This window comes from Nomascus leucogenys, chromosome 16 (genome assembly GCF_006542625.1).
Source record: "Nomascus leucogenys isolate Asia chromosome 16, Asia_NLE_v1, whole genome shotgun sequence".
Lineage (NCBI taxonomy): Eukaryota > Metazoa > Chordata > Mammalia > Primates > Hylobatidae > Nomascus > Nomascus leucogenys.
The window spans coordinates 17272193-17294954 of NC_044396.1; the positions used below are offsets into that span (position 1 = coordinate 17272193).

The 22762-nt window shown below is 35.5% G+C and overlaps 1 protein-coding gene across 2 annotated transcripts in view; it reads right to left on the reverse strand.

The window, feature by feature from the left end:
* The window catches only part of NECAB1 (N-terminal EF-hand calcium binding protein 1), a 192890-nt gene that overhangs the window by 150776 nt on the left and 19352 nt on the right, over nucleotides 1–22762 (reverse strand). For both annotated transcript variants that reach the window (XM_030794921.1, XM_003268280.4), the window contains exon 3: nucleotides 8819–8927. In XM_030794921.1, the coding sequence (XP_030650781.1) occupies nucleotides 8819–8927 (109 nt within the window). The remainder of the gene's footprint in view (nucleotides 1–8818; nucleotides 8928–22762) is intronic.

Consider the following 22762-nt stretch of genomic DNA (forward strand, 5'->3'; position numbering starts at 1 on the left):
CATTTATGTGAATAAATCATTCATCTAGCTTCCTCAGTAGACAATTTTTATTTTGAGTAGTAATTGATTTTACTTCACTAATGGCAACTCTTTCATGGCTGATGGAAAGAAAGAGTCCAATTAAGTTTAAAAAAGAATTTAAACACCTGTATGCTAGGTGCAGAAAACCACCATGGCACATGTATACCTATGTAACAAACCTGCATTCTGCACATGTATCCCAGAACTTAAAGTAAAATTTAAAAAAAAGAATTTAAGCTTTTTTGGGAGGAGGAATAGATGAAAACCAGAAAAATAATTCTCTAGATAAGAAAATATAAAAAAAGATATGAAAAAGTTTGAAAAGGCCCTTAATACAAACGATTAAAGGAAACAGTAAAACTCTGTAAGTACTCTGAAGAGCAATAGAGCAAATATGGCAAATGCAAAGTGATGGGATGGAGGATGGCAGCAACTAAGTCTAAAAGTAGATGATGATTTCTAAGTGTAAAGGTAGGATAGAGGGAGGGAAAATGTGCAAAGAATGGAAACAATGTCCACAGAAAAGAAGAATAACATTTCTACATTGTAGCAACTCCTACACTGTAAAAACCCTACATAATAGATATAAAAAGAGAAGAGAAAAAGGCAGCAATTAAAGCAATTACCTCTATAGTATACATCAAATATATTCTACTGTTAGAGAGAATTAACCATCTTTTCGTCAAGGATAAATTACCTGAAAGCGATTTTTAAAAATTGCCTTGGAATATTTTGATTTCTGATACATGAAATACAAAGCAAAAAACATGAAATTTTATTGAGATGATATGGCAATGGAAAGAGCTTGGGTTTCGTTTTCAGGCAGACCTGGGAAAACCCCAGACCCTTAATCATAATATTTGTGTAACTTTGGACAAGTTATTTAACTTTTTGTATCAGATTGCTTAACTGTAGGCTATGAATGACAATACATTCTTATTTTGTTTGTTTGCTTTTTTTAAAGATTAAGTAAGATGATGGAAGTTAATTGCCTGGTACATAATCACTTCATAAATGCATTTTCCTATTCAATTAGAAATTAAGCATTTCCTTTAGAAATTAAATATTTTTAGAAATTATATAGAAACTGCCTTGACACAATATTTGACTTGACTACCATTTTTGTCAGAGAAAATTAGAACCAGTTTTTCTTTCTCCAAAAAATTATAACTAAGAATAAACCATTTCCATGTCATTTGAAAAAATCCCTTTCACATTCTTTCCTTTATAAATTCTCCAAACTTTGCTAATCTTTTAATTATGAGGCAGAATTGGGCTTGTTGATTCTGCACTCTTCCTCCAGGGAAGAATGCAGTGCCCCAATCCACACTGCAGGTTGTGGAGTGGCCTGATTTAGAAGGAGATGGTAGTGACGCCAGTGAAATGCCTTCCTAGGAAAGAAGAGTTTTTAAAACCACTTTGGATTTTTTTCTCTCTCCACATCTTTGTGAGCTTATCAAAGATTCTCAAAGCAAGTAAATGGGTTTCAGTTAAAGCAAGTAAATGGGTTTCAGTAATTGTTGATGTGAAAAGTAGACCTAAAAATCAGTGAATGATAAGGAAATCCGAAGGCTACAGGTTAGTTCTAATATCCAAATGGAATCAATAATCATAGGCCCAGTAATAGTTTAGAGTGAGTCCTGGTAAAAGTGTAAGACTTCCGTTTTCAGCCTCTAAAAATGTGGTAAAAAGTACACCTGTATAGGATATAATCAAATAGTGTTTCTTAGCTTTGTACATAATTCTTCATAATTTTTAAATTCTCAAGAAATAAGTATAGCACAATATGTGAGAATTTCCCAGAACATCTATACTAAGGGGGTGATTACAGAGGAAGGCTAAGGAGAAGAAAACCAGGTGTTACAAAGTCTAAGTTTTGGAAGTTGCTGAAGATACAAAGAGCTGTCAAGACCATTAGGAGAAAAGAAGGGCATCAGAGGCATGGCTCTAGTAGGAAGAGAATGGGAAAGCAGGACTCCTGGGAATAGAAACAGTCAGATGGTCAGGAAGGACGAGGGTGTCAGGGGATAGAACCCTGGGCGGTTCAGTGGGACCAGGAAGCCTGACAACAGAATTCTCCCTGACTTCACTGTTTCCCATTATCGATAGCTACAGATTTTCCTGATTGATCCCACAATTAGTAAGAACTCTCTGGAGTTTAAACTTCATGCCCTTTGTCCTCTTGGGGAAGGAGATTATCTTCCTCTAAAATATGAGAGGGTAAAGAGAAGTCCTTGAGGCTGAATAAGCAGTTATTTGATCTGTGGGAGACTCAAGTTTTGCCTGCCTGGCATCTACTCACCTTTATTCTGAAATAGCATCCTGGTTCTATTTTGCATTATGTTTTCTTGAAAATGGTGATTTGTCCAGGGATATGCATGAGATCTAAGCCAGGCTATCATAATTCAAAACCAGGAATTGCTGAGAGTTATTGGGAAATAAAAGCAGTTTCTCTGAGTGTTTGCTAAGCCAGTGGCAATATGAACCTAGGGCTTCTAGTAACCATCTTGGCCTCTCAGCGAGAGGGCCCTCCCAAGAGAACAGCTAACACAGGCAAAAGAAGAGGTGAGAGATGATGGGAGACAGATTTTTCAGCAACACCATTTGAGTAGCTACCTCCAGCACACGTGAAATCTGTCTCTGGACCTATAAGACTTGTGAGCCAGACAATTATTTCCTTAAGTCAGCTTAATTTGTTTCTGTCACTCACATCCAATAATTCTTGCCTACTACAAAATCATTTGCCCTGCTGTGACTTCTCTCAAGTAGGGCCTAAGAGGAGTTGAGAAAAATCTGTCAAAAGTATGTTATTCTCTCTACAGCTTTGTGGTTCCTCTGACTCCATCCCTCACCTGGCATGCAAAGCATTCTGAAAATCATGCCTCTCTCTCAAAAACAGCATACATCTGCTGGCCTGTATCTACTTATGCCAAGAAAGCTACTTAAAGCCTGGACAAAGATCAGCCCACTGCCTAGTTTCCACAGCCAAGCCTTGGTTCATGGATAGAAAGAAGTTCTAGCTGGACTCTGTGTTCTCTGCTAGTTTACTGATGGCCAGTTCAGGGCTTGCCTGAATACCTGGAGCACAGTTCTGCCAGGGCTCCTTATCCAAATTTGTATTGCTGAAACCCAAGCCTGGCAAGCCCAGTCTGTTCATTGCATGTTAGTCTGATGTACTCCGGACTTTGATCTTCACTTTGTTCTCTTGACATATAGCCACACCATCTCTCTCTCTTTTCTTGTTCCTTCCTGTGTGTCTCTCAGTCATACCACACTTGCTTAGCTGAGTACCTGGGACTGTGGCCTGCTCTGTCTCCAGGAACTTAAGTCTTGGTACTGCTTTCCAAGACTTCAGCTTAGTTGAAGATGGTATAAGCTGTGTTAAGCAGGAGATCTCTCTTGTCCACTATTGGAATTGCAATAAGCTTTGTAGTTGCAATGTCATGCAGATTGTGCTCCATGCTCTTTGGAACAACTTACTGCCTATTCCATGAGCACTGACCCTTCCTTCTTTTTCTACTGCCCACAGCATACGTCCACTTAAGCAATGTAATAGATAACTCAAGAAAGAAAGTGGTTTCATCACCTAACTCATCAAGCTTTAGAATGTATCTGTCATGCACAAATACAAGGTGAAGCACTTTTTCTGTTTCCAAAGGAGCAAAATTCTGCCATCTGAAACAAATCCTTTGAAATCATTACTTTCCAATTATTATGGGACTTTATCTCATTGGTGCATGAAAACTGTCTTCAAATATTAGAAAGACTTGTCATAAAATAATCATATTCTGAAAGGCCCTACAGAGCAGAACCAAGTAGAAGTTAAGAGAGACAGATTTCAGTTTGGTTTAAGAAAGAGCTTTTTAAACTTTCAGAGCTAGCTCAAGATGGACTATGCTCTTTTAGTAGGTGGTGATATTTTTGTCACTCTGGTGTGCTTCAGTGATTTAACAAGTACTGGGTTGAAATCCCAGTGCTCAGCACCCAAAAAATTGTTTTAGCTTGGAATAAAGAACACTTGATCAGAAGATATCAGTTATCTATCTCTAGTCACAGACTCCCATCTGAGGGCCCTGGGATGCTTTTCTGTATGTTCACTCTCTGACACAGAAGTGAAACTTCCATCTGGTCTACCATTTGGTGTACCCTAACAATCTGGAACTCCAAAGTGCAGTGTGCTGGGAAAATTGGTTTTGGTCTCCAGGGGATCTCTCCCCTTTTTCTGCTATAATTAACATCACAAGGATTTATGCTAAATTCATCATAGTTTCCTATAGCTAACTGCAAAATGTAGACAGACTAACTTTCTGATGAATGAGAACACTTTTGAGGAACCATGGAAATCTATCCTCTATTTATTCTTGCTCTTTAACTGGTGTGATGGTTCCAATTTGTAAGCTACCAAGCTATAGATTTAGTTTTTGCTAGGTTAGTTTCTTTTACAAACAAATTTTAAGGGCTCTAAGTATCTTTTCTGAAGAGTAACTTTATAAGAGAAAAACATGAGTTTAAAACATCTTTAATGAGTCTGGAAAGGGTGCAATAAGGCTCACTAAAATGATTGAGAGATTAACAATTTTTTAAAAGAAAATGAAAGACTAAGCATATTTGGCCCAGAAATAATACAGTTAAAATGAGGCTTGACAAAAATCTGGGAAATTATGAAAGTTTTATAAGGTGGACATGATATCCTTCAGGTTACTTCAGAATATTAAATTGTATGCACTTCTCTTAAAGCTTGAGAAAAATCAAAGTTTTCAGCAATACTTTGCCCTGATGACAAAAACATATTTGACTTTCTTCTCCTTTGCCATGCAAAATATCCCAAGTAATATCCACAGAAAGAAGCTGGTCTTTTGTTCTACACTCAATCAATTACTATATGCAAGAAAAACTCAGGAAAATTTTCCAAATGTCTAAACATAATGAAAAATATCTATCAATTTAATAATTTAAAAGGTGATGGAAAGCTGGGTTTCCCATGCCTTCAAATTTCTCTTACTTTTTTACTCAGGGCTCTTTTCACTTCTAAAGTTGCTGCTCTGAATGAAATCTTCAGGATGTATAGATTAGGAATGTAATTTCTGGCAAACAGTCACTACGCAAGGATTCTAATACAGCAACAAACAAGTAGGATGATTCATGGAATTCTCATTAGAGTGAGATTATACTGAGCATTGAGCTTAAGCTTGTGCCTGGGCAGTCTTGAAAGGTGATTACAACTGCTAGACACTTTCCTTGGCATATAAGGACATGTGGTTGATACAGGTAGTTTGGTTTTGAAATGCACTAAAAACATTCTCTATGATTAAGACCTGAAATATCTCCAACCTTGGTAATATTCATATACAAAAATCTTTGCAGAAATCTTTGCATAGTTATTTTGAGGTTAAATGTATTCGGGGTTTGTTTTTCTGGGATTTATTTGCATTCCTGAGAGAAAACCTGACTGAAGAGATCCAAGTAATTCCAGGGCATACAAAAGAAAAAAAAAAACTGCAGTGAACTACTCTTAAGGAAATTTCTCAAATGAACATATTGATTTCTTAAAATGAAAGATTAAAGAAATAAATGACTGAAACAAAAGAGAAAAACCAGTAGAGTTAGATTTGGGAATTATGACTGCTATCTAAACGTGTGTGAAGAGGGCAATATATTTTTGTTTTGTTAAGACTTTTTTTTAAATCATTACACTACTGTATATTTATCATTTGTTCATTTAAAAGCAACTTATAAAACATGACCTTTTAAAGTCTATAAGTTTACATGATGCTTTTTTAATGTAATTTTATGAGGAATAATGTACTTAATTTCGGTATTTAAAATAATTATACTGCACTATAGACACAAGCTCTAATTATGCTTCTGAACAATATTTGCTTTTCATAATCAAGTATAATATTTTAAGAGTATTTTCATGAGACAAAAGAAAAAAATTAAGTAGCCAGATATGTCCTTATTATTTTCCTTCTTTCTTTCCAAATATTCTCAAAGTGGGTAAGTCACTCCTCAAGCATGACAAATATAATATTTGTAGCAAAAAGACTTGAATTTTTAGAGATGGCAGGAATGTGATTGGGTAACACTGTCTTAGAACATTCTTTCACAAAGAACAGAATCTTAAGCAAGTTCAAGAAAATGCAGTGTATTAGGGAGATACCAATTTAATGGACTCCAAAGTGAAGTCAAAACTCCAGACATAAGGAAAGGAAGGAGCTGGGTAGCCACAGGGGCCTCAGCAGCAAATGTTCATAGACTCTGACTTTCACAGCCTACCATAAACAGTGTGAGACAGTGAGTCTGACTGTTTTGGTCCAGGTTATGTATGACTGACTCCTTCAGGTCAGGCTGTTCTCTTGATTAAATTAGAGTGGTCAGGGACATGAACAGAGGCAGGATTTGGAGGAAAGCTTATCTTCTTAGAAGGCGAGTAGAAGGAGAAAATAATTGGCATATATAGTGCATTTGTAAAAATAATTAAAACTTGGATCATGCAAAGATAAAAGTTATCAGTTGCTTCAAATATTGCTCCAAAATTTCTGTGCCAACGTTTGAATTAATCTCAGTAAAAGATCAAAGACTGACATTGATATCCCTTCTTAAAAAAAAAAGGGATTTCATGAATATAATTCAGAAGTCTCTACCTAATATACACTTTAGCTCCAAATTAAAGTTGAACATCATTATGATCAGAAAACACTTGTTGTTACTAATGCATATGAGAGAAACTGATAGTAACAATTATTCCTTTAGACTTACTGTATAAATCATTACATATACTTCTTTAACATTTAGTAGTCTTAAAGCTATGCCAAGTAATTCAAATTAATAACTATATAAATAAAATAGCAAAACAGGCTGACAAGATCTATTGAAAACTTTATTTTTCATTAATATGAATAAATATTAATATTAATATTAATTAAATGTAACATATTAAAAATCTTCATAACACCCAGTTCTGGAACTATTATGGCTTTCAATAAATATTCCAAACCCAAACTTCGATACTAATTGTAATGAGGAAGAAATAATCAGCATACATAACAAAGCATTAGCATCTCAACGTCGGACACCTAAGCCACAAGGGGAGCGTCTGCTCTTCTATTCTTTAAAGTATCATATCCCAGTAAAGTACCACATGGCTTTCTTTCTTTCACAAATAAACATTCTTCCCCAGTAGCGATTTAAGGAGTCAACTATTACCCCTTTAAGCCTGCCCTTCAGTAGATCCACAATGACCTATAAAGATGTTGCAGCCTGGCTCAAGTTCCTTAATAGTTTTCCCTGGCCTTCAGGATAAAGTTGAAGCACTTTTGCAAACACAGAATGCAAATTCCATCTTATCTGGTCCTTTCTTTCCTCTCCAGATTCATCTTTCACTCTCAGCCTTCCAGCTGATACTTTAGCAGTAAGAAACTACTTGTTGCTGCTCTTCACCTTCTTCTTCCAGGACTTTTCTCATGCTTCTCCCTCTGATTAGAATATTCTTCTCCCCACCCCTTTTTTTACCTAAGGAATTTGTAATCTCTCATAATGACTCAGCTTCTGTAAATGTTCCCTGAGCCTATATAATTGGGCTAAAATTTTCTCCCTTTTGGGACTTATGGTCCAAAAGTGTCCTGTACATAGCTCAATTACAGCATTTATGAATTATATTGATACGATCAGCTGATTGGTCTATTTCTCCATAAAACCGTAAGCTGGTTCCATGTTGTACCACCAATACCTACTATGGACTTGATATGCTAGAGTTATTGTTGAGTATAGTTACCCATGAATACTGTTTCTGTCAACAAAATACTTAAGCCATTTGATGAAGAATTTGAAACCCCCCAATGAAGTCAAGAAACTTCTAAATTGGTTGTTTGAAAAATATTCAACTGCTTGAGTAAAGTGAATTTAATCTTTTAATTTTTCTTAATAGTTAGCTTCAAAAAAATGTCTGTTTATAGATGTAGCCCAAGAGCATTTTCTTGGCATCTTGGCTCACTGCCTGGAGCCATCTCAACACTTTGCCTAAGGCAAGATAGTGATTTTTCAAGCAATGGACACACTGATAGGTCTGAAGACATGGCTGAAATGGTGGTTTTTCATATCAGGGTTTTGTAATTGTGACTGTCACAAACAATCTGATTTGGTTCAATTGCCCAAAACAAGCAGCATATTTCTATTGCTCTGTACCCTAAAGTCCTCATTATTTTATATTTTTAAGCATAGTGAGAATATAAATAGAAACTTCAGAAATGTTATGCTAATACAAAAGAGAGATTTATATAGGCAAAATAAGTAAAAGAATGGATCACCGTATACATTGGCTCTCCAGAGATAATTGTGTCCTCAGGTAACAGTGATTTGGAATTCAGCACACCTGAATTGTCCAGATAACTGCTACAATTCTTCCTTTTCACTGTGTTAATGTAAGAATGGCCTAAGAATAATTTTTAAACAAAGCAAATTGAGATTAAGCCTCAATAACAAGGCAAAATTCTACTTTTTAAATTAATGGCAGAACTATATTTATTTATAATTTATACTTTGGCTTTACATTCTGCAAAGTGGGAACAATCTAAAAACACTTTAGGGGAGCTTTCTACAAAAGATCATTAATTTTCTGATTCAAATTCAATTTTTCAGAGCAGTTTTAATTACTAAAGATGTATCTCAGAATTAAGCATAGGCAAACATTGCAAAATATACCCTCTACATTGTTCCTCCCTTTCTTCTTCCTGGACATGAATGCATTCACGCTCTCTCTGCCTCATTTATGGAATCCAGTGATAAAAAAGTTTCTTACTTAGTATTATGTGTATCAATGGTATGGAAGAGCTCGTGTAATTCTTCTCCACTGAGAACACCATCTGCAAAATATGCTTTGAATTCTTCAAAGGATAATTTTCCATCATCTGAAATGGCAAGAACAAAGAGACACAAGTTATTTTAATTTTGTACATTGTTCTATCTTTTGCTTTATAAAACTTCACCCAAACGCTTGTGCATGTACAGACATGTACTCAAAAAGAAAGAACAGCTGAAGGTGTTAAAAAGAAAAATAACTTAATATATCTTTATATGACATAGAACACAGATGTGTACACTCTAATAAAGTATAAGTCTACAAGGTTCTAGGTATTTTTTGGTTCATTTATTCACATGACAAACATTTAACATTTAATGAACCATTTAAAAGGCCATACAAGAAAGATGTCCACATAACCAAATAAAGAGCTCAGCACAGAGTCAATTATTTAGATGTTTTACCTTCATGGTACCAAACACAGATAGGACCTAGCAGATTGCAGGATAAATATGATGTGTTTAATAAATGCATATCAGAGTTGTTATTATAGTCTAACAAACTATGTCCATTCCTATGCCCTTTAAATCAGTGACTACCTTTAAAGCCAAAGACATTTTACTTACTGTAGGGCACAAAGGTGAAACCCAATCAGAGAGATAACATATAATAAAAGAGATCATAAAAGAGATAATATATACAGACATTATAAGTATTTTATACAGTAGAATACAGTTAATGCAATAAGAGACAGAGCTATTTTAACTGTATGGGAGTTTGGGTAACAAAAGATTCTTTCCACTTGAGGGCCTGAGGGGTTTTAGTAGCATTCACACCTGACTTTGGACAACAGGTAAAATCTAGATCAGCAGAGATGGAAGAAACACATTAATAACAGGCAAAGGATTTGTACAAAACGCAGCAGCAGCAAACCTAGAGAAATGAATGGACGAGAAAAGAGAGGGAAGCATCTTTCTCTCTGTGCAGGGAGCTAGTTTTTCAATTATCTCAGATAAGCTGCCAAATAACTGTAAATGACAGTAAGATCCTTTCCATCTACAATGAGAAAACTGAGGTTTAAGGAGGATGGAATTTGTCCAGGGTCACAAAACTCCTATAACGTAGTTCTACCAACAACTCTATACTGAACAAAGTGGAATTTGTCTTTGAGTAGAAGAATATTTGATTTAATAGAATGAGCTCGTCTAGATTCATCTAGAACATTTTGTTTCCCCAAAATATGGCCCACACATTGCCTGGAGCACTGCTGAAATGCAGATTCCTAGGCCCCATCAGAGAATTAGAATCTCACAGAGGGCATGGAGGGGTGGGTAGACAAGAAATTTGAATTTTTATTATAAAGGATAAAATAAGCCTAATCACAGAATTCCTTATTTTTTTCAGATAAAGACTTACAGACTACAACATTTTTAAAAAATCCTTATTTGCAAAAAATATAAATATAAATACTCCTGGAAGGTTTTAAATTGTATTTCATTTTGCTTTTTAACACAAAAGGCACAATAATCTAATTTTCCAGTTAATTTTTGCCAACATTTAACTGGGCAGACACAGCCTTAGAGGTAGAATAAATCCAGATCTGAATCAAGCACAGATCCAGGGACCTGATCTTCTGGGTCCTCCCGGGCCAACCCAGCTTAGCCATTCAGGTGACATAACAACCCACTGCAAAATGAAGTTCAATCCCCAGGCTCATCAATTGCCTAATTTTGTGTTTCTGTTTTTGAGTGAGGTAGTTTTATGCCTCATATGACTGTTTTAAACTTAGCCCCGTGTAACCTGATGGATATGCTAGACAAGACATAGTGTGGTATTTCTACTGTGTATCTCCTTGCTTTGATGAAAAATATATTGCCAGGTTGAAAAACTGGACACAAATTGGACTGAGGTTAAAGAGCGAAAAAGACCTTTTCATGTACTATTAAAAAAAATAAAAGAAAGAAAAAAGAAAAAACAGAAATCGACCTGATATTTCCATCTCTAACACTATGATATGTAGTGAATGTAATATGTATATATTGACGATGGAATATGTTTTCCTTGGTGAATGGTTACTATTTCTCAGGTGAGTGGAAACAGACTATTACTGCACTCGGGTTGCCTGTGCACCCTGTGGATAGGGTGGGCCCCGGTAATACTGCTTTATAATTATGATAAGTAAGTGATTTCAAATAATAATGTGCATTCTATCAAATAAAAGCATCGATTAATGAGTGCTCTGATGATTCTCTGGGGCTAAAAGCCTTTTATTTAGAAAAAAATCCTCTTATTAGAAAAAAATATATAAAAAGAAAAAGGAAGCATTAGCTTATAGTCTTGGCTTGAAGGGTGGAAATTATGCTTTGAAAACCTGTTGAGACCACATGCAGTATTCCTGAAAGACTTCACTTTAGGTGGCCACACTTTTAAATAAGCAATTGCAAAGAGTTACTTTTGAAGAGTTGTAGACTAGAGCCTTAAGGTTAAACAAAAGTATTACATTTTTTAAAGGAAAGGGAAAAATATTCCCTTGTAGTATGATTCTGTATTTATAAAGCAATTATAAATTTTTATTAGAAACATTTTATTCAAACTTCAACTTTCCTGTTGATATTTTCTTTTGAAATGGAACAACAGAGTTAACCTTTGATTTATACCTGTTTGGCTCACAGAATAGCCAAATCTTGTGAGGTCTGATTTCCTATGGTAATAAATTTGAACTTTTACCACCAAAGGGTACAGGTTTTTCAGCTTTTTCAATTGGAATTACATGCTTTGTCCAAGTTTATCCGGAAAATAGTTGGCCCTCCTCTGCTTTACTTAAAAATTATCCTGGCCTTATGTTCCAAATTCCAATAATTTTTTGAGATGGAGGCAGCAGAGTGCAGTTGCCTAGACCACAGTCTTGGGATAAAAAAATCTTGAGTTTTTAACACGTTTTGCCATTTGCTAGTAGAGCACTTTATCCACTCTTTCATCAAATGTTTATCAAGGTCCTAGTATGGGCCAAAAAACTGTGTTTTATATTAAGAACATAGGTAGACAAGTTTTTAGGTAGACAAGCTTTTATGGATCTTATAATCATGACATAGTAAATGGTACGATATAATAAGGGGGATTCTACGAGACACAGGGCGATGTGAGAGCATTTTGAAAAAAGAAAAAAGAAAGTCCAGCTATAAAGGGATTGGGAAGGTTTCCCAGAAGAAGTGGCACTTGTGATGAGACACAGATGAAAAATAGGGGTTAGTGAAGGAAGATCTTTAAAGAGAAAGAGTACTCCAGGCAGAGGGAATGCAAATGACAAGGCCAGGAGGCAAGAAAAGACTTGGGTTGGAAATTGAAAAGAAAAATCAGTATACTCAGCCAAAGGGTATATATTTGGAGGATAGAAGGAGGAGTTAGAGTTAGATATGAAGAGGAAATATATGAGAAACCATCAAAATTATGATAAACAGTTTTTAATTTACCCCAAGAGTGCTCAGGAGCCACAGTCATATTTTGGAAACCTTACTGTGGTTGCAGTAAGTAGAATGGAGTGGAGGGGAATGCTGTGAGAAGACCTGTTGACAGGGCATTGCAGAAGTCCAGCAAAAATCAAAGGTGGCAGAGACAGAATCACCACACATTGGTCAGGTAGAGGTGATGGGTGAGAGAGAGCAAGTAAGTCAAGGATGAGACTTGCTTTCCAAACTGAGCAACAGATGGATGGTATCATCATTCATTGCTAGAGAGAACACTGAGCAAAAGCATGGAGTGAGCTAAAGAGTGTTCTTCTGGATATGTTGAGATTAGGGGTACCTGTGGAGTAAGGAGGCATCTAGTGCACAGTAGTAGAATCACAGGGGTCTAGAAAAGTCAGTGGGGGATGGGGGCTTGAGGTGTATGCTTGGGAGTTACTAATACCAAGTAATTGAGGACTTAGAAGTGAGTGAGTTCTCCCAGGGAGAATGCCTACAACAAGGAAGAAAAGGGTCCAGAAAGAACTTTGGAAGTGACAAACTAACTCCTTTAAGTTTCAGATTTTGTAAATGCCTGGCTATTGAGAGGATTAAGAGAAAGGCTATATAGAAAACACTTAATACAGCACCTAGCACATAGTAAGAGTTCAACAATGGTAGATATAGATTTACTAGTTCACTCTTGCTAAGTGAAGATCATTTATGTGTTTTTAATTTCCATTTTCTACCCTTCCTTGAAAAATATTTATTGAGTACACATAGAAAATGGGTATTTAAGGTATGTTTAATGACAGACTTTTTTTTTAGGTAATCAGGTTTGTAAATCTTAAAACTAGTGCTTCTTTTTTTTTTTTTAAAGACTATTTAAACACTAATTTGATGTCTCCTTCAAGCTGCATCCACAAACATGACAAAAACTGGAGCTCTGATATGAGTATTGCCCCTCCCCCACAGCAATTTTAATCCTGTTTTTGTGAGCATTTAAAATGATTATGCTCTCAAAACACTGGTTTTTCACTTATGTATTACTTTAGCATTTTTGAACACTTCAAATATTATAGTTTATCAAAATGAAAACGTCATGTTCAATAATAATAATGGAATCCTTATAACTAAATGAACTCATTGAAATTATTACTGAATTTAATTACTCCCATTCTGACCTTTTCATGTCATATATTTGTTTCAAAACAACTTACTAATAATATATAAATGAAAATAAAATACCTCTTCTGATTTTAGCTCCAACATTAAGCCTTAGATGTCATCATTCCTGTCCTTAAAACAACAAAAAGCTGAAAAACCTGAAATTCAATGACTTTTCTTCAACCCATTGGACAACTGAAGTCAGGGTAAACTGCTACCCTAAATCTGGAAAGACAGGTAAAAGCAGAGAATCACAGCTAAGATCTGCTTATTTGGAACAGAAGCTACTGTAGCCATAAACTGAGAGGGACCCTTTAATGGTAGTTTTGATGAATTGCTGGAGGCTGATTGTGGATGAGCATGAGAGGGAGAACTGCTGGGGGTGCAGCCTTTGGGGAACCTCCATACTTTGGTGGGTTTTACCTCCAGAAACTTCACCAGTTTCTCACAGTGAGGAGGTAAGAAAGATTCCTTTGTGGCACTGGCAGGGGAAGGGGAAGAGTTATGAAGAAATATATCCCAAATGTTCTCCATAAAAAAAGGTCTACTCTCCAGGTCAAAGACTTTACCAGAGCCCTGTCTCATCTGAGAGGACAGGCATTTTTCTCACTGTAGTTTATACTAACCTTTCTTCCTCAACTAAGAGCATGGACAGCTAAGAAACACCTGCAAAGGTGTCAGCCCAGGCACACAGGCCCACAAAAAGACTCGGATTTAATCATAAGTTTAGAGATCAAGTCTGCTTCCCCACTCCTTACCACCACAGAAGGACTCCTGTATGATAATGTTGAATGACAGCTGAAAGAGCTGCCAGACTTAGTCCTTTTGAGGGGGAGTACTTAGGGAAAGTCAGAGTCAACAGAAAAACCAAAAAGACACAAAAGGAATTTGAAGCTTCTGGCCCTACCACTAGAGCAAACACTAAACACAGCCCATCCTATGAGATTGACATAAATCCTCATACTAGAGGCCTATTTATCTCAGTTCCCATTACCTAATACATCATGCCTGGCTTTCACACACAAAAATATTCACAAATCATGCTAAAATGCAAGGAAAAGCACAGTCTGAAGAGACAAAACATGCATTAGAACCAGATTCAGATATGACACAAATCATAGAATTATGAAACAAGAAATTTAAAATAACTATGATTAATATGGCTCTACTGGAAAAAAGTACACAATGTGGAAGGACAGATGGGTAATGTAAACAGACAGATAAAAATTCTAACAAAGAATGAAAAAAATACTAGAAATAAAAACTGTTACAGAAATGAAGAATACCTCTGTTGGGCTTATCAGTGGACTTGACACAGCTGAAGAAAGAATGAAAGAACTTGAGGATAGGTCAATAGAAATGTCAATATTTCTCCTCCCCTGTGGCAATTTTAATCTAGTTTTTGTGAGTATTTAAAATTATTATTCTTTTAAAACACTGACTTTCTGAAACAGCAATGCATAGCAAAAAGAGAATTAAAAAAAAATCCAAGAACTCTGGGAAATTAGAAAAAGTGTTACATGTAATTGGAATACCAGAAGAAGAAAGAGAGTACAGGGCAAAAGAAATATTTCAAATAATAATGGCCAAGACAAAATTCATGACAGAAACCAAATCACTGATCCAGGAAGCTCACAGAGTACCAAAGAGGATAAATCTCCCCTCACCCAAAACCAAACTCATACCTGAGTATATCAGATTCAAACTGAAACATACCAAAGACAAAGAGGAAATGTAGACAGAAGGAGAAGAAAACAACAAGTATCTCTGCTATAGAGGGCTAAGGAGAAGAATTGCAGTTACAGTGGACTTCTTGTCAGAAACAATGCAAGCAGTAAGAATATGTAGTGAAATATTTAAAGTATTGAAAGAAAACATCACAATCTAGATAACCTCTTCAAAGGTAATGGTGAAATAAAGTCCTTCTCAAACAAATAAAACTGAACAAATTAATTGTCAGCAGAACTGCTCTGCAAGAAATGTTAAAAGAAGAAAGATCCAAAATCAATATCTGAGCTTTGACTTTAGGACACTAAAGAGAGAAAAATAATTTAATTCAAAATAAGCAGAAAAAAATAAATGATAAAAATTAGGGCAGAAATCAATGAAATTTGTAACAGGAAAACAATAGAGAAAATAAACAGAAGTAAAATATGATTGAAAAGACTGATAGACTTGACAAACCTCTAATCAGCCTAAGCAAGAAAAATGAGAGAAAACACACATTATCAATATCAAAAATGAAGGAAGAGTTAATCATTGTTGTTCCCACAAACATTGAAAGGATAATAAAGTAGTACTATGAATAACTCTATGTCCATAATTTCATAATTTACCTGAAATGGATCAATTCATTGAAAGACACAAAACTGCCCAGGAGAAATAGTTAATCTCTGTAGGTTGATATATATTAAATAATCAGTTATTAATAACCTTACAAAAAATAAAGCACAGACCAAATGGTTTTGCTGGTAAATTCTACCAAGCATGTAAGCAACAAATGATACTGATTCTCCATAATCTTTTTCAGAAAACTGAAGCATAAATAACACTCCCTAATTCATTCTATGAAGCTAGCATTAGTCTAATACCAAAACCAAATAAAAACATTAGAAAAAGGAAAACAACAGAGCAATATAGCTAATGAACATAAATGTAAAAATTCTCAACAAAATATTAGCAAATCAAATCCAACAATGCTTAAAAATTACACACCAAGATCAAGTGGAATTTAATTCAGGTATGGAAGGCTGAATTGATATTTAAGAATCAATCAATGTAATCCACAAAATCAACAGGCTAAAGAGGAAAAAATCGTATCAACTGATGAAGAAAATGCATTTGAAAAATCATACACCCATTAATAACTCTCAGCAAACTGGGAATAGAAAAAAACTTCTCCAACTTGATAAAAAAAAAAAACTACAAAAAAAATCTATAGCTGACATCATACTTAATGGTGGGAAAGCAGATTTTTTTCCTTAAGATTGAGAAGAAATCCTAGGAAGTATCCCTTTTCACCAATCCTATTGAATAATATATAGTAAGTCCTACCTGCTGCTAAGACAAGAAGCAGAAATAAAGGTTATATATTATAGATTGGGAAGGTTGAAACAAAATTATATTTCTTCACGATGACATAATTATCAATGTAGAAAATCTCCCAAATTAGCAAAACACAAAACAAAAACCCTAGAGTTAAAAAGCAAATATACCAAAGTCATATGGTACAAGGTTAATACACAAAAGTCAATTGCTTTACTTATTTCAGCAATAAGCAATTGGAATTAGAAATTTAAAACAATACCATTTATAATCGAAGCTAAAAAATAGTTTGGTGCAGATCCAACAAAATTGTAAAGGTTCTAAATGCAGAAAACTACAAAACTCTGATGAAAGGAATTAAATAGGATCTAAGTAAGTAAATAAGGAGATACTCTTATGTCCATGGGTTGGAAACTCAATATCATTAAGATGTCAATCCTTCCCAACTTAATCTATTGATTCAATGTTACCTCAACCAAAATCCCAGGAAAGTACTCTGTGGTGTTTAAAAGTTGATTCATAAAAAGACCTAGAATAGGAAACACAATACTGAAGAGGAAGAAGAAAGTTTGAGGACAGACACTTCCCAATTGCAAGATTTACTATAAAGCTACAGTAATTTAACCAGTGTTGTATTGCAAAACAATACATGCATAAATAAACTGATCAGAATTCAGAGTCCAGAAGTATTCCCACACTAATATAGTCAACTGATTGTTGACAAAGGAGAAAAGGCACTTCAGTGAAGAAAGGATAGATCATCTTTTCAACAAATAGTGCATAAATTATTGGATATCCATGTATGAAAATTTAACCTAGACACAGACCTAACACCTTTGAGATAGCGAAAATTAACTTCAAATGGATATTAGACCTACATTTAAAATTAAAAATTAGGAGAAAATCTAAGTGACCGTGATTTGAATGATGAGCTTTTAGATACAACATCATAAAAGAAAAATTAATAAATTGGATTTCACAAAATGAAAAACTTTTGCTCTGTGAGGAGGGGAAACTGTTAAGAGAATGAAAGACAAGCCACAGTCTGGGAGAAAATATTTGCGAAACACATACCTGAGTAAGGACTTGTATCCATAATATACAAAGAACTCTTAAAACTCAACAGTAAGAAAACAAAAGCCAACTAAAAATCAGCAAAAGATCTAAACAGACACTATACTAAAGAAGATATGCAGATGACAAATAAGCATTTGAGATGTTCCATATTGTCATTAGGGAATTGAAAATTTAAACAGTAATGAGATACAAAACCTGAAAAAAACTGACAATACCAATTTTTGGCTAGAAAGTGGAGCAATGGAAACATTCATTACTGGTAGAAAAGCAAAATAATACAGCCACTTTGGAAGACATTTTGGTACAGTCTTATCTAGCAATCACATTCCTAGGTATTTATCCAACATTTGATAATTTTTTCCACTTAAAAACCTGCGTGTGAATGTATATCACAGCTTTATTCATCATCACAAAAAATGGGAAACAAATTATTTTATTCATGTCTCTACTGAAGTAGCTCAACTGAAGTAGACACGTGGATAAAATAATCTGATACATCCACACAATGAAATATACAATGATAAAAAGTTGTGCTATGAAGTCATGGAAAAACTTGAATGAATCTTAAATCCATATTGCTAACTGAAAGAAGCTAGTCTGAAAATGTCACACACTATATGATTCCAATTTTATGATCTTTTGGAAAGGGCAAATTTATAAAGATAGCAAAAAGATCAGTGGTTGTCAGGAGTTTGGGGAGGTTGGAGGGAGGGTTAAATAGGACAAGCACAGAGGACTTTTGAAGGTGGGTAAACTATTTTGTATGACATGCTATGATAGATATATAACATGCATTTGCCAAAACCTATAGAAATTTACTGTGCAAAGAATGAACTTTAATGCATGCAAAATCTTAAAAAATAATTTAAGAGTTCAGGGAATCTCAGGATAGAATGCAGAATGTGACAAAACAATTTAACTGTATTAGGAATGTACAAAACAATCTCACTGGAGGGATTGAGGGAGAGTGGTGCTAACTTAAGTAACTCTGTAAAATAGTGAAGTCTGTAAGCTAAAGGCAAAAGAAACTGTATATAGGACTGTGCTGTAGTTGATGAAGTTGTTTTCCATAGGGTATGAGTTAAACATTCTGATACTGGTACACATGTAGACTGGGATTAAACAATTATGTAAATAGGTGGCTGAGGCTAGGAGCCAGTTTTCTCACTGTTGAGTAAGAGGATATGGGCAAGCAAAGATAGGAGTCTAGAATGATCCATGTGGTAATGGATTAGAGTCTGAGACATTAATATAAACTCATGTTTAGCTCAGTATAGATACCTACAGGTACATACAGAAATATTTATAGATATGTGCATATATATGGGTTAGTATACACATATGTATTTCCTTGCTTCTTAGCTGAAAGGGCTTAGAAGTAATGATGACACATCAGTAACAATGAGCACAATTATCCAGACCTTGGTTTCTAATAACATTCTCTGACAAAAAAGACCTGAGTTCCTCAGAGAAATAATTTTTTCTAGGACTGGAGTAGAGATTATAAAAGATGAGCCTGAAGCCTCTGTTAATACCAGAATGTAAAAACTCCGCCACCCGTAATTATGAGGGTATGTCAAAGGAACACAGGAGTCAACTAAAGGAGCTCCCAATGGCCAAAGAGGGAAAATTTGAAGAACAAAACAAATTGAGTAATATTGGATTATAATCCAAAGTATACAATAAATATCCATGTGTCCATAATGTTGTGAATAAATGTTAAATAAATAAATAAGAGAATAGACAAATCTCCCATGCAGAAGGATTCTAAATAATTCATGGAGACACTCAGCCATCAAAGAGGTAGAGCATAACTCCCCTCTCCTTGGGTGTGGGTTGGGCATAGTGACTTTCCTACAGAGTAAAGTATGAAAAGAGGTGAAAGAGTAAACTTTCCAGTGGAGAAAGCTGGCAAATGCTACCTCAGCCAGGTGATCAATGTCAACATCAGCATCCTCAATCATATTGATCATATGTATCCTTGATATGATATAATGGCATTTTACCTTTGTGGTCTTTCTCTCTGAAACACTTAATTCCAGTCTAATTAAGAGAAAAACACCAGACAAATCCCAAATGAAGTGCATGCTACAAAATAGCAGACCTAGTACTCCTTGAAACTTGTCAAGATTATCAAATCAAAGAAAGTCTGAGAAACTGTTTCAACCAAGAGGAGCTTAAGGAGACATAATGACTGAATGCAGTCTCGGTATCTTTGATGTGATCTTGGAACAGAAAAAGAGTATTAGGCAAAAACTAAGAAAAATCTGAACAAAGTGTGGACTTTAGTTGACAAATAATTTATCAACATAGATTTATCAATTACAACAAATGTACCACACTAATTAACTATAATGTGCTTAATAACAAGGGAAACTTGGTTTTGGGTTATATGGGAACTCTGTACACTAGCTTCACAATTTTTCTGTAAATCTAAAACTTTTAAAATAAAAATTTTTTTGAAAAATTAGTTTGGGAGGCCAAGGCAGAAGGATCACTTGAGGCCAGGAGTTTGAGACCAGCCTGGGCAACATAGTGAGACCCTGTCTCTACAAAAAAAATTTATAAATTAGCTGGGTGTGGTGGTGTGCACCTATAGTACTAGCTACTCAATAAGTTGACAGGGAGGATTGCTTGAACCCAGGAATTCAAGGTTATAGTGAGCTATGATTACACCACTTGCACTCCAGCCTGGGTGACAGAGTGAGACCTTGTCTCTAAAATAATAATGATAATAATAAAATATGAAAATTATGTAGCATTAAAATATTTTAACACATTAAAATATATTAAAAGCTGACTATATTATCAACATGGCAAAATTAGTTATACTTATTCATATTAGATATTGAAATATAACATATATTTAACTCAGTAATAGACTCAACAGATTCAGTTTCTTAACTCTAGACATTCTACCCTGGCTCCATGTATTTTACAGATTATTTGGAGAAATGAAATTCATTTCATGTGTCACTGCTTATACAAGTGTATATATATTTATTTATTTATTTTTGTTTCATTTATTTATTTATTTATTTAGAGACAGAGTCTCGCTCTGTCGCCCAGGTTGGAGTACAGTGGCCCGATCTCAGCTCACTGCAAGCTCTGCCTCCCGGGTTCATGCCATTCTCCTGCCTCAGCCTCCAGAGTACCTGGGATTACAGGCACCCGCCACCGCGCCTGGCTAATTTTTTGTATTTTTAGTAGAGACAGGGTTTCACCGTGTTAGCCAGGATGGTCTCGAACTCCTGACCTCCTGATCCGCCTGCCACGCCTCCCAAAGTGCTGGGATTACAGGCGTGAGCCACCGCGCCCGGCCACAATTAAGTATATTTTGACCTGTTATCTTGCGAGGCACTTTTAGTCTAAATTTTATTGACTATAGTCATCACGATAATTTCTTGAAGTAGTTTCATCTTCTTATTTGTCTTTTCAGGAGGGGAAGGAAACTGAAATATGACAAGGCTAAATGATTCAGATGAGGTCCCGGAAAGCACGCCTCCCGAGACACATTCCTGGAAGCGGGTCATTAAAGCTGCTCTCTGTTTAAAATCAACCAAATGCTCAGTTATCAGGTAGAAAAATGAATAATTCAGTCAAATGCTTGGCTCTTTACTGACTTGACATCATATATTTAGATACTTTTTGGGGAAAGCTCATTTGTTACATCAAAATATTTTTGTCACTTGGAATTGTGCTGGAAAATGAAAAAAACTGTCTTTATTCTGAGGGAATGAATGTGTATTAGTTTTCGTGGCTAGAGAGAATGTGCTCCTAATTTAGTGAAAAAAATCCGTTGAATGTCATTTCCGTGGAGAATTAACAATAACATTTTATGTGAGCCTAAGAGAAAAGTAAGAAAAAAACACTTCTATTTACTCAGGCTTTCGTAGAATGACAGATGAAACATGTGTCGGAGGAATATTTAGTTTGTAGCGGATGTAGATTCAAAATTAGCAACGGGAAGAATACTCCATTTGTAGACAAATTTCACTGGTAAATGAAAATTAAATATTTTAACACAGGCATTAGAGGTAGAAACAGGAGTACAATACATAATCCAATTGCTTGCATTTCCCCTCCTCTATACCTGCATTCTCACTGGATAATCACTGCTTTTTCAGCTAGTTTACCCTCCAAAAGAGGAGTATCTGTTAATTTTGCCTGGTCAACATCTATTCTCTCTTCTTTTGGTAGAAACACTGATTTTTGCTTGAGAGGTCATCTGCTCTCTCTCCCACTCTATTTGAGGTGTACCCATTCTCTCTGGGGGTGTGTATATAATCTAAGCCTAGAAAACCACTTTATCCAAACCCTCAGTTATTGCTTCAAGGATGGGCATGTGACTAGTTGATAAATCAGAGAAAATCTTGAGATTTTTGCTAAAATTAATGTAAAGGAGAAATTCTCTCTTTATTCTGACGTATTGAACTGGTGGGATGGGTTCTGGGTACTATCTCGCCACCCCCGGTAAGAAAGCCTACCTGAAAGGAAGACTAACCAGACACAAACCAAAATTGAGATGTAGAGATAAGAAACGAGATAGATAAAGAGAGTAATTTCTGAATACCTAGATAAAGCTGTACTCAAAGCTTTATCATTTGGGGAGTTTTTCAATTATAGGAGCCAACAATTTCCCAGTTTTACTTTAATCTGAATTAGGTTTTTGTCACTTAAACTGAATTGGTCCTAATTGATAATCATCTTTCTTTTCTGCTTGCTATCTGAATTTTTATTCATCTTTGGAGATTTATTTGAGGACAATGAATCCATAAGCCTTCCTAGGCGATCCTATCCCAGAGACCTCTTCCTCCTCTAGTGCATTAGGGTGTTTTCTCACTCATTTGGCTTAGTGATGCCTCTTGCATTGTGAACGCATTGAAAATTATTGATGCTTCATTTGCTGTAGCTCCTCGCTGTAGCAGAATTGTGCTGTTGACATTAATGTTGAAAATTAATCAATTTTCGCCAGGCGCAGTGGCTCATGCCTGTAATCCCAGTACTTTGGGAGGCCGAGGCAAGTGGATCATGAGGTCAGGAGATCGAGACCATCCTGGCTAACAGAGTGAAACCCTGTCTCTGCTAAAAAAAAAAAAAAAAAAATTAGCCAGGCGTGGTGGCACGTGCCTGTAGTTCCAGCTACTCGGGAGGCGGAGGCAGGAGAATCTCTTGAACGTGGGAGGTGGAGGTTGCGGTGAGCCAAGATTGCACC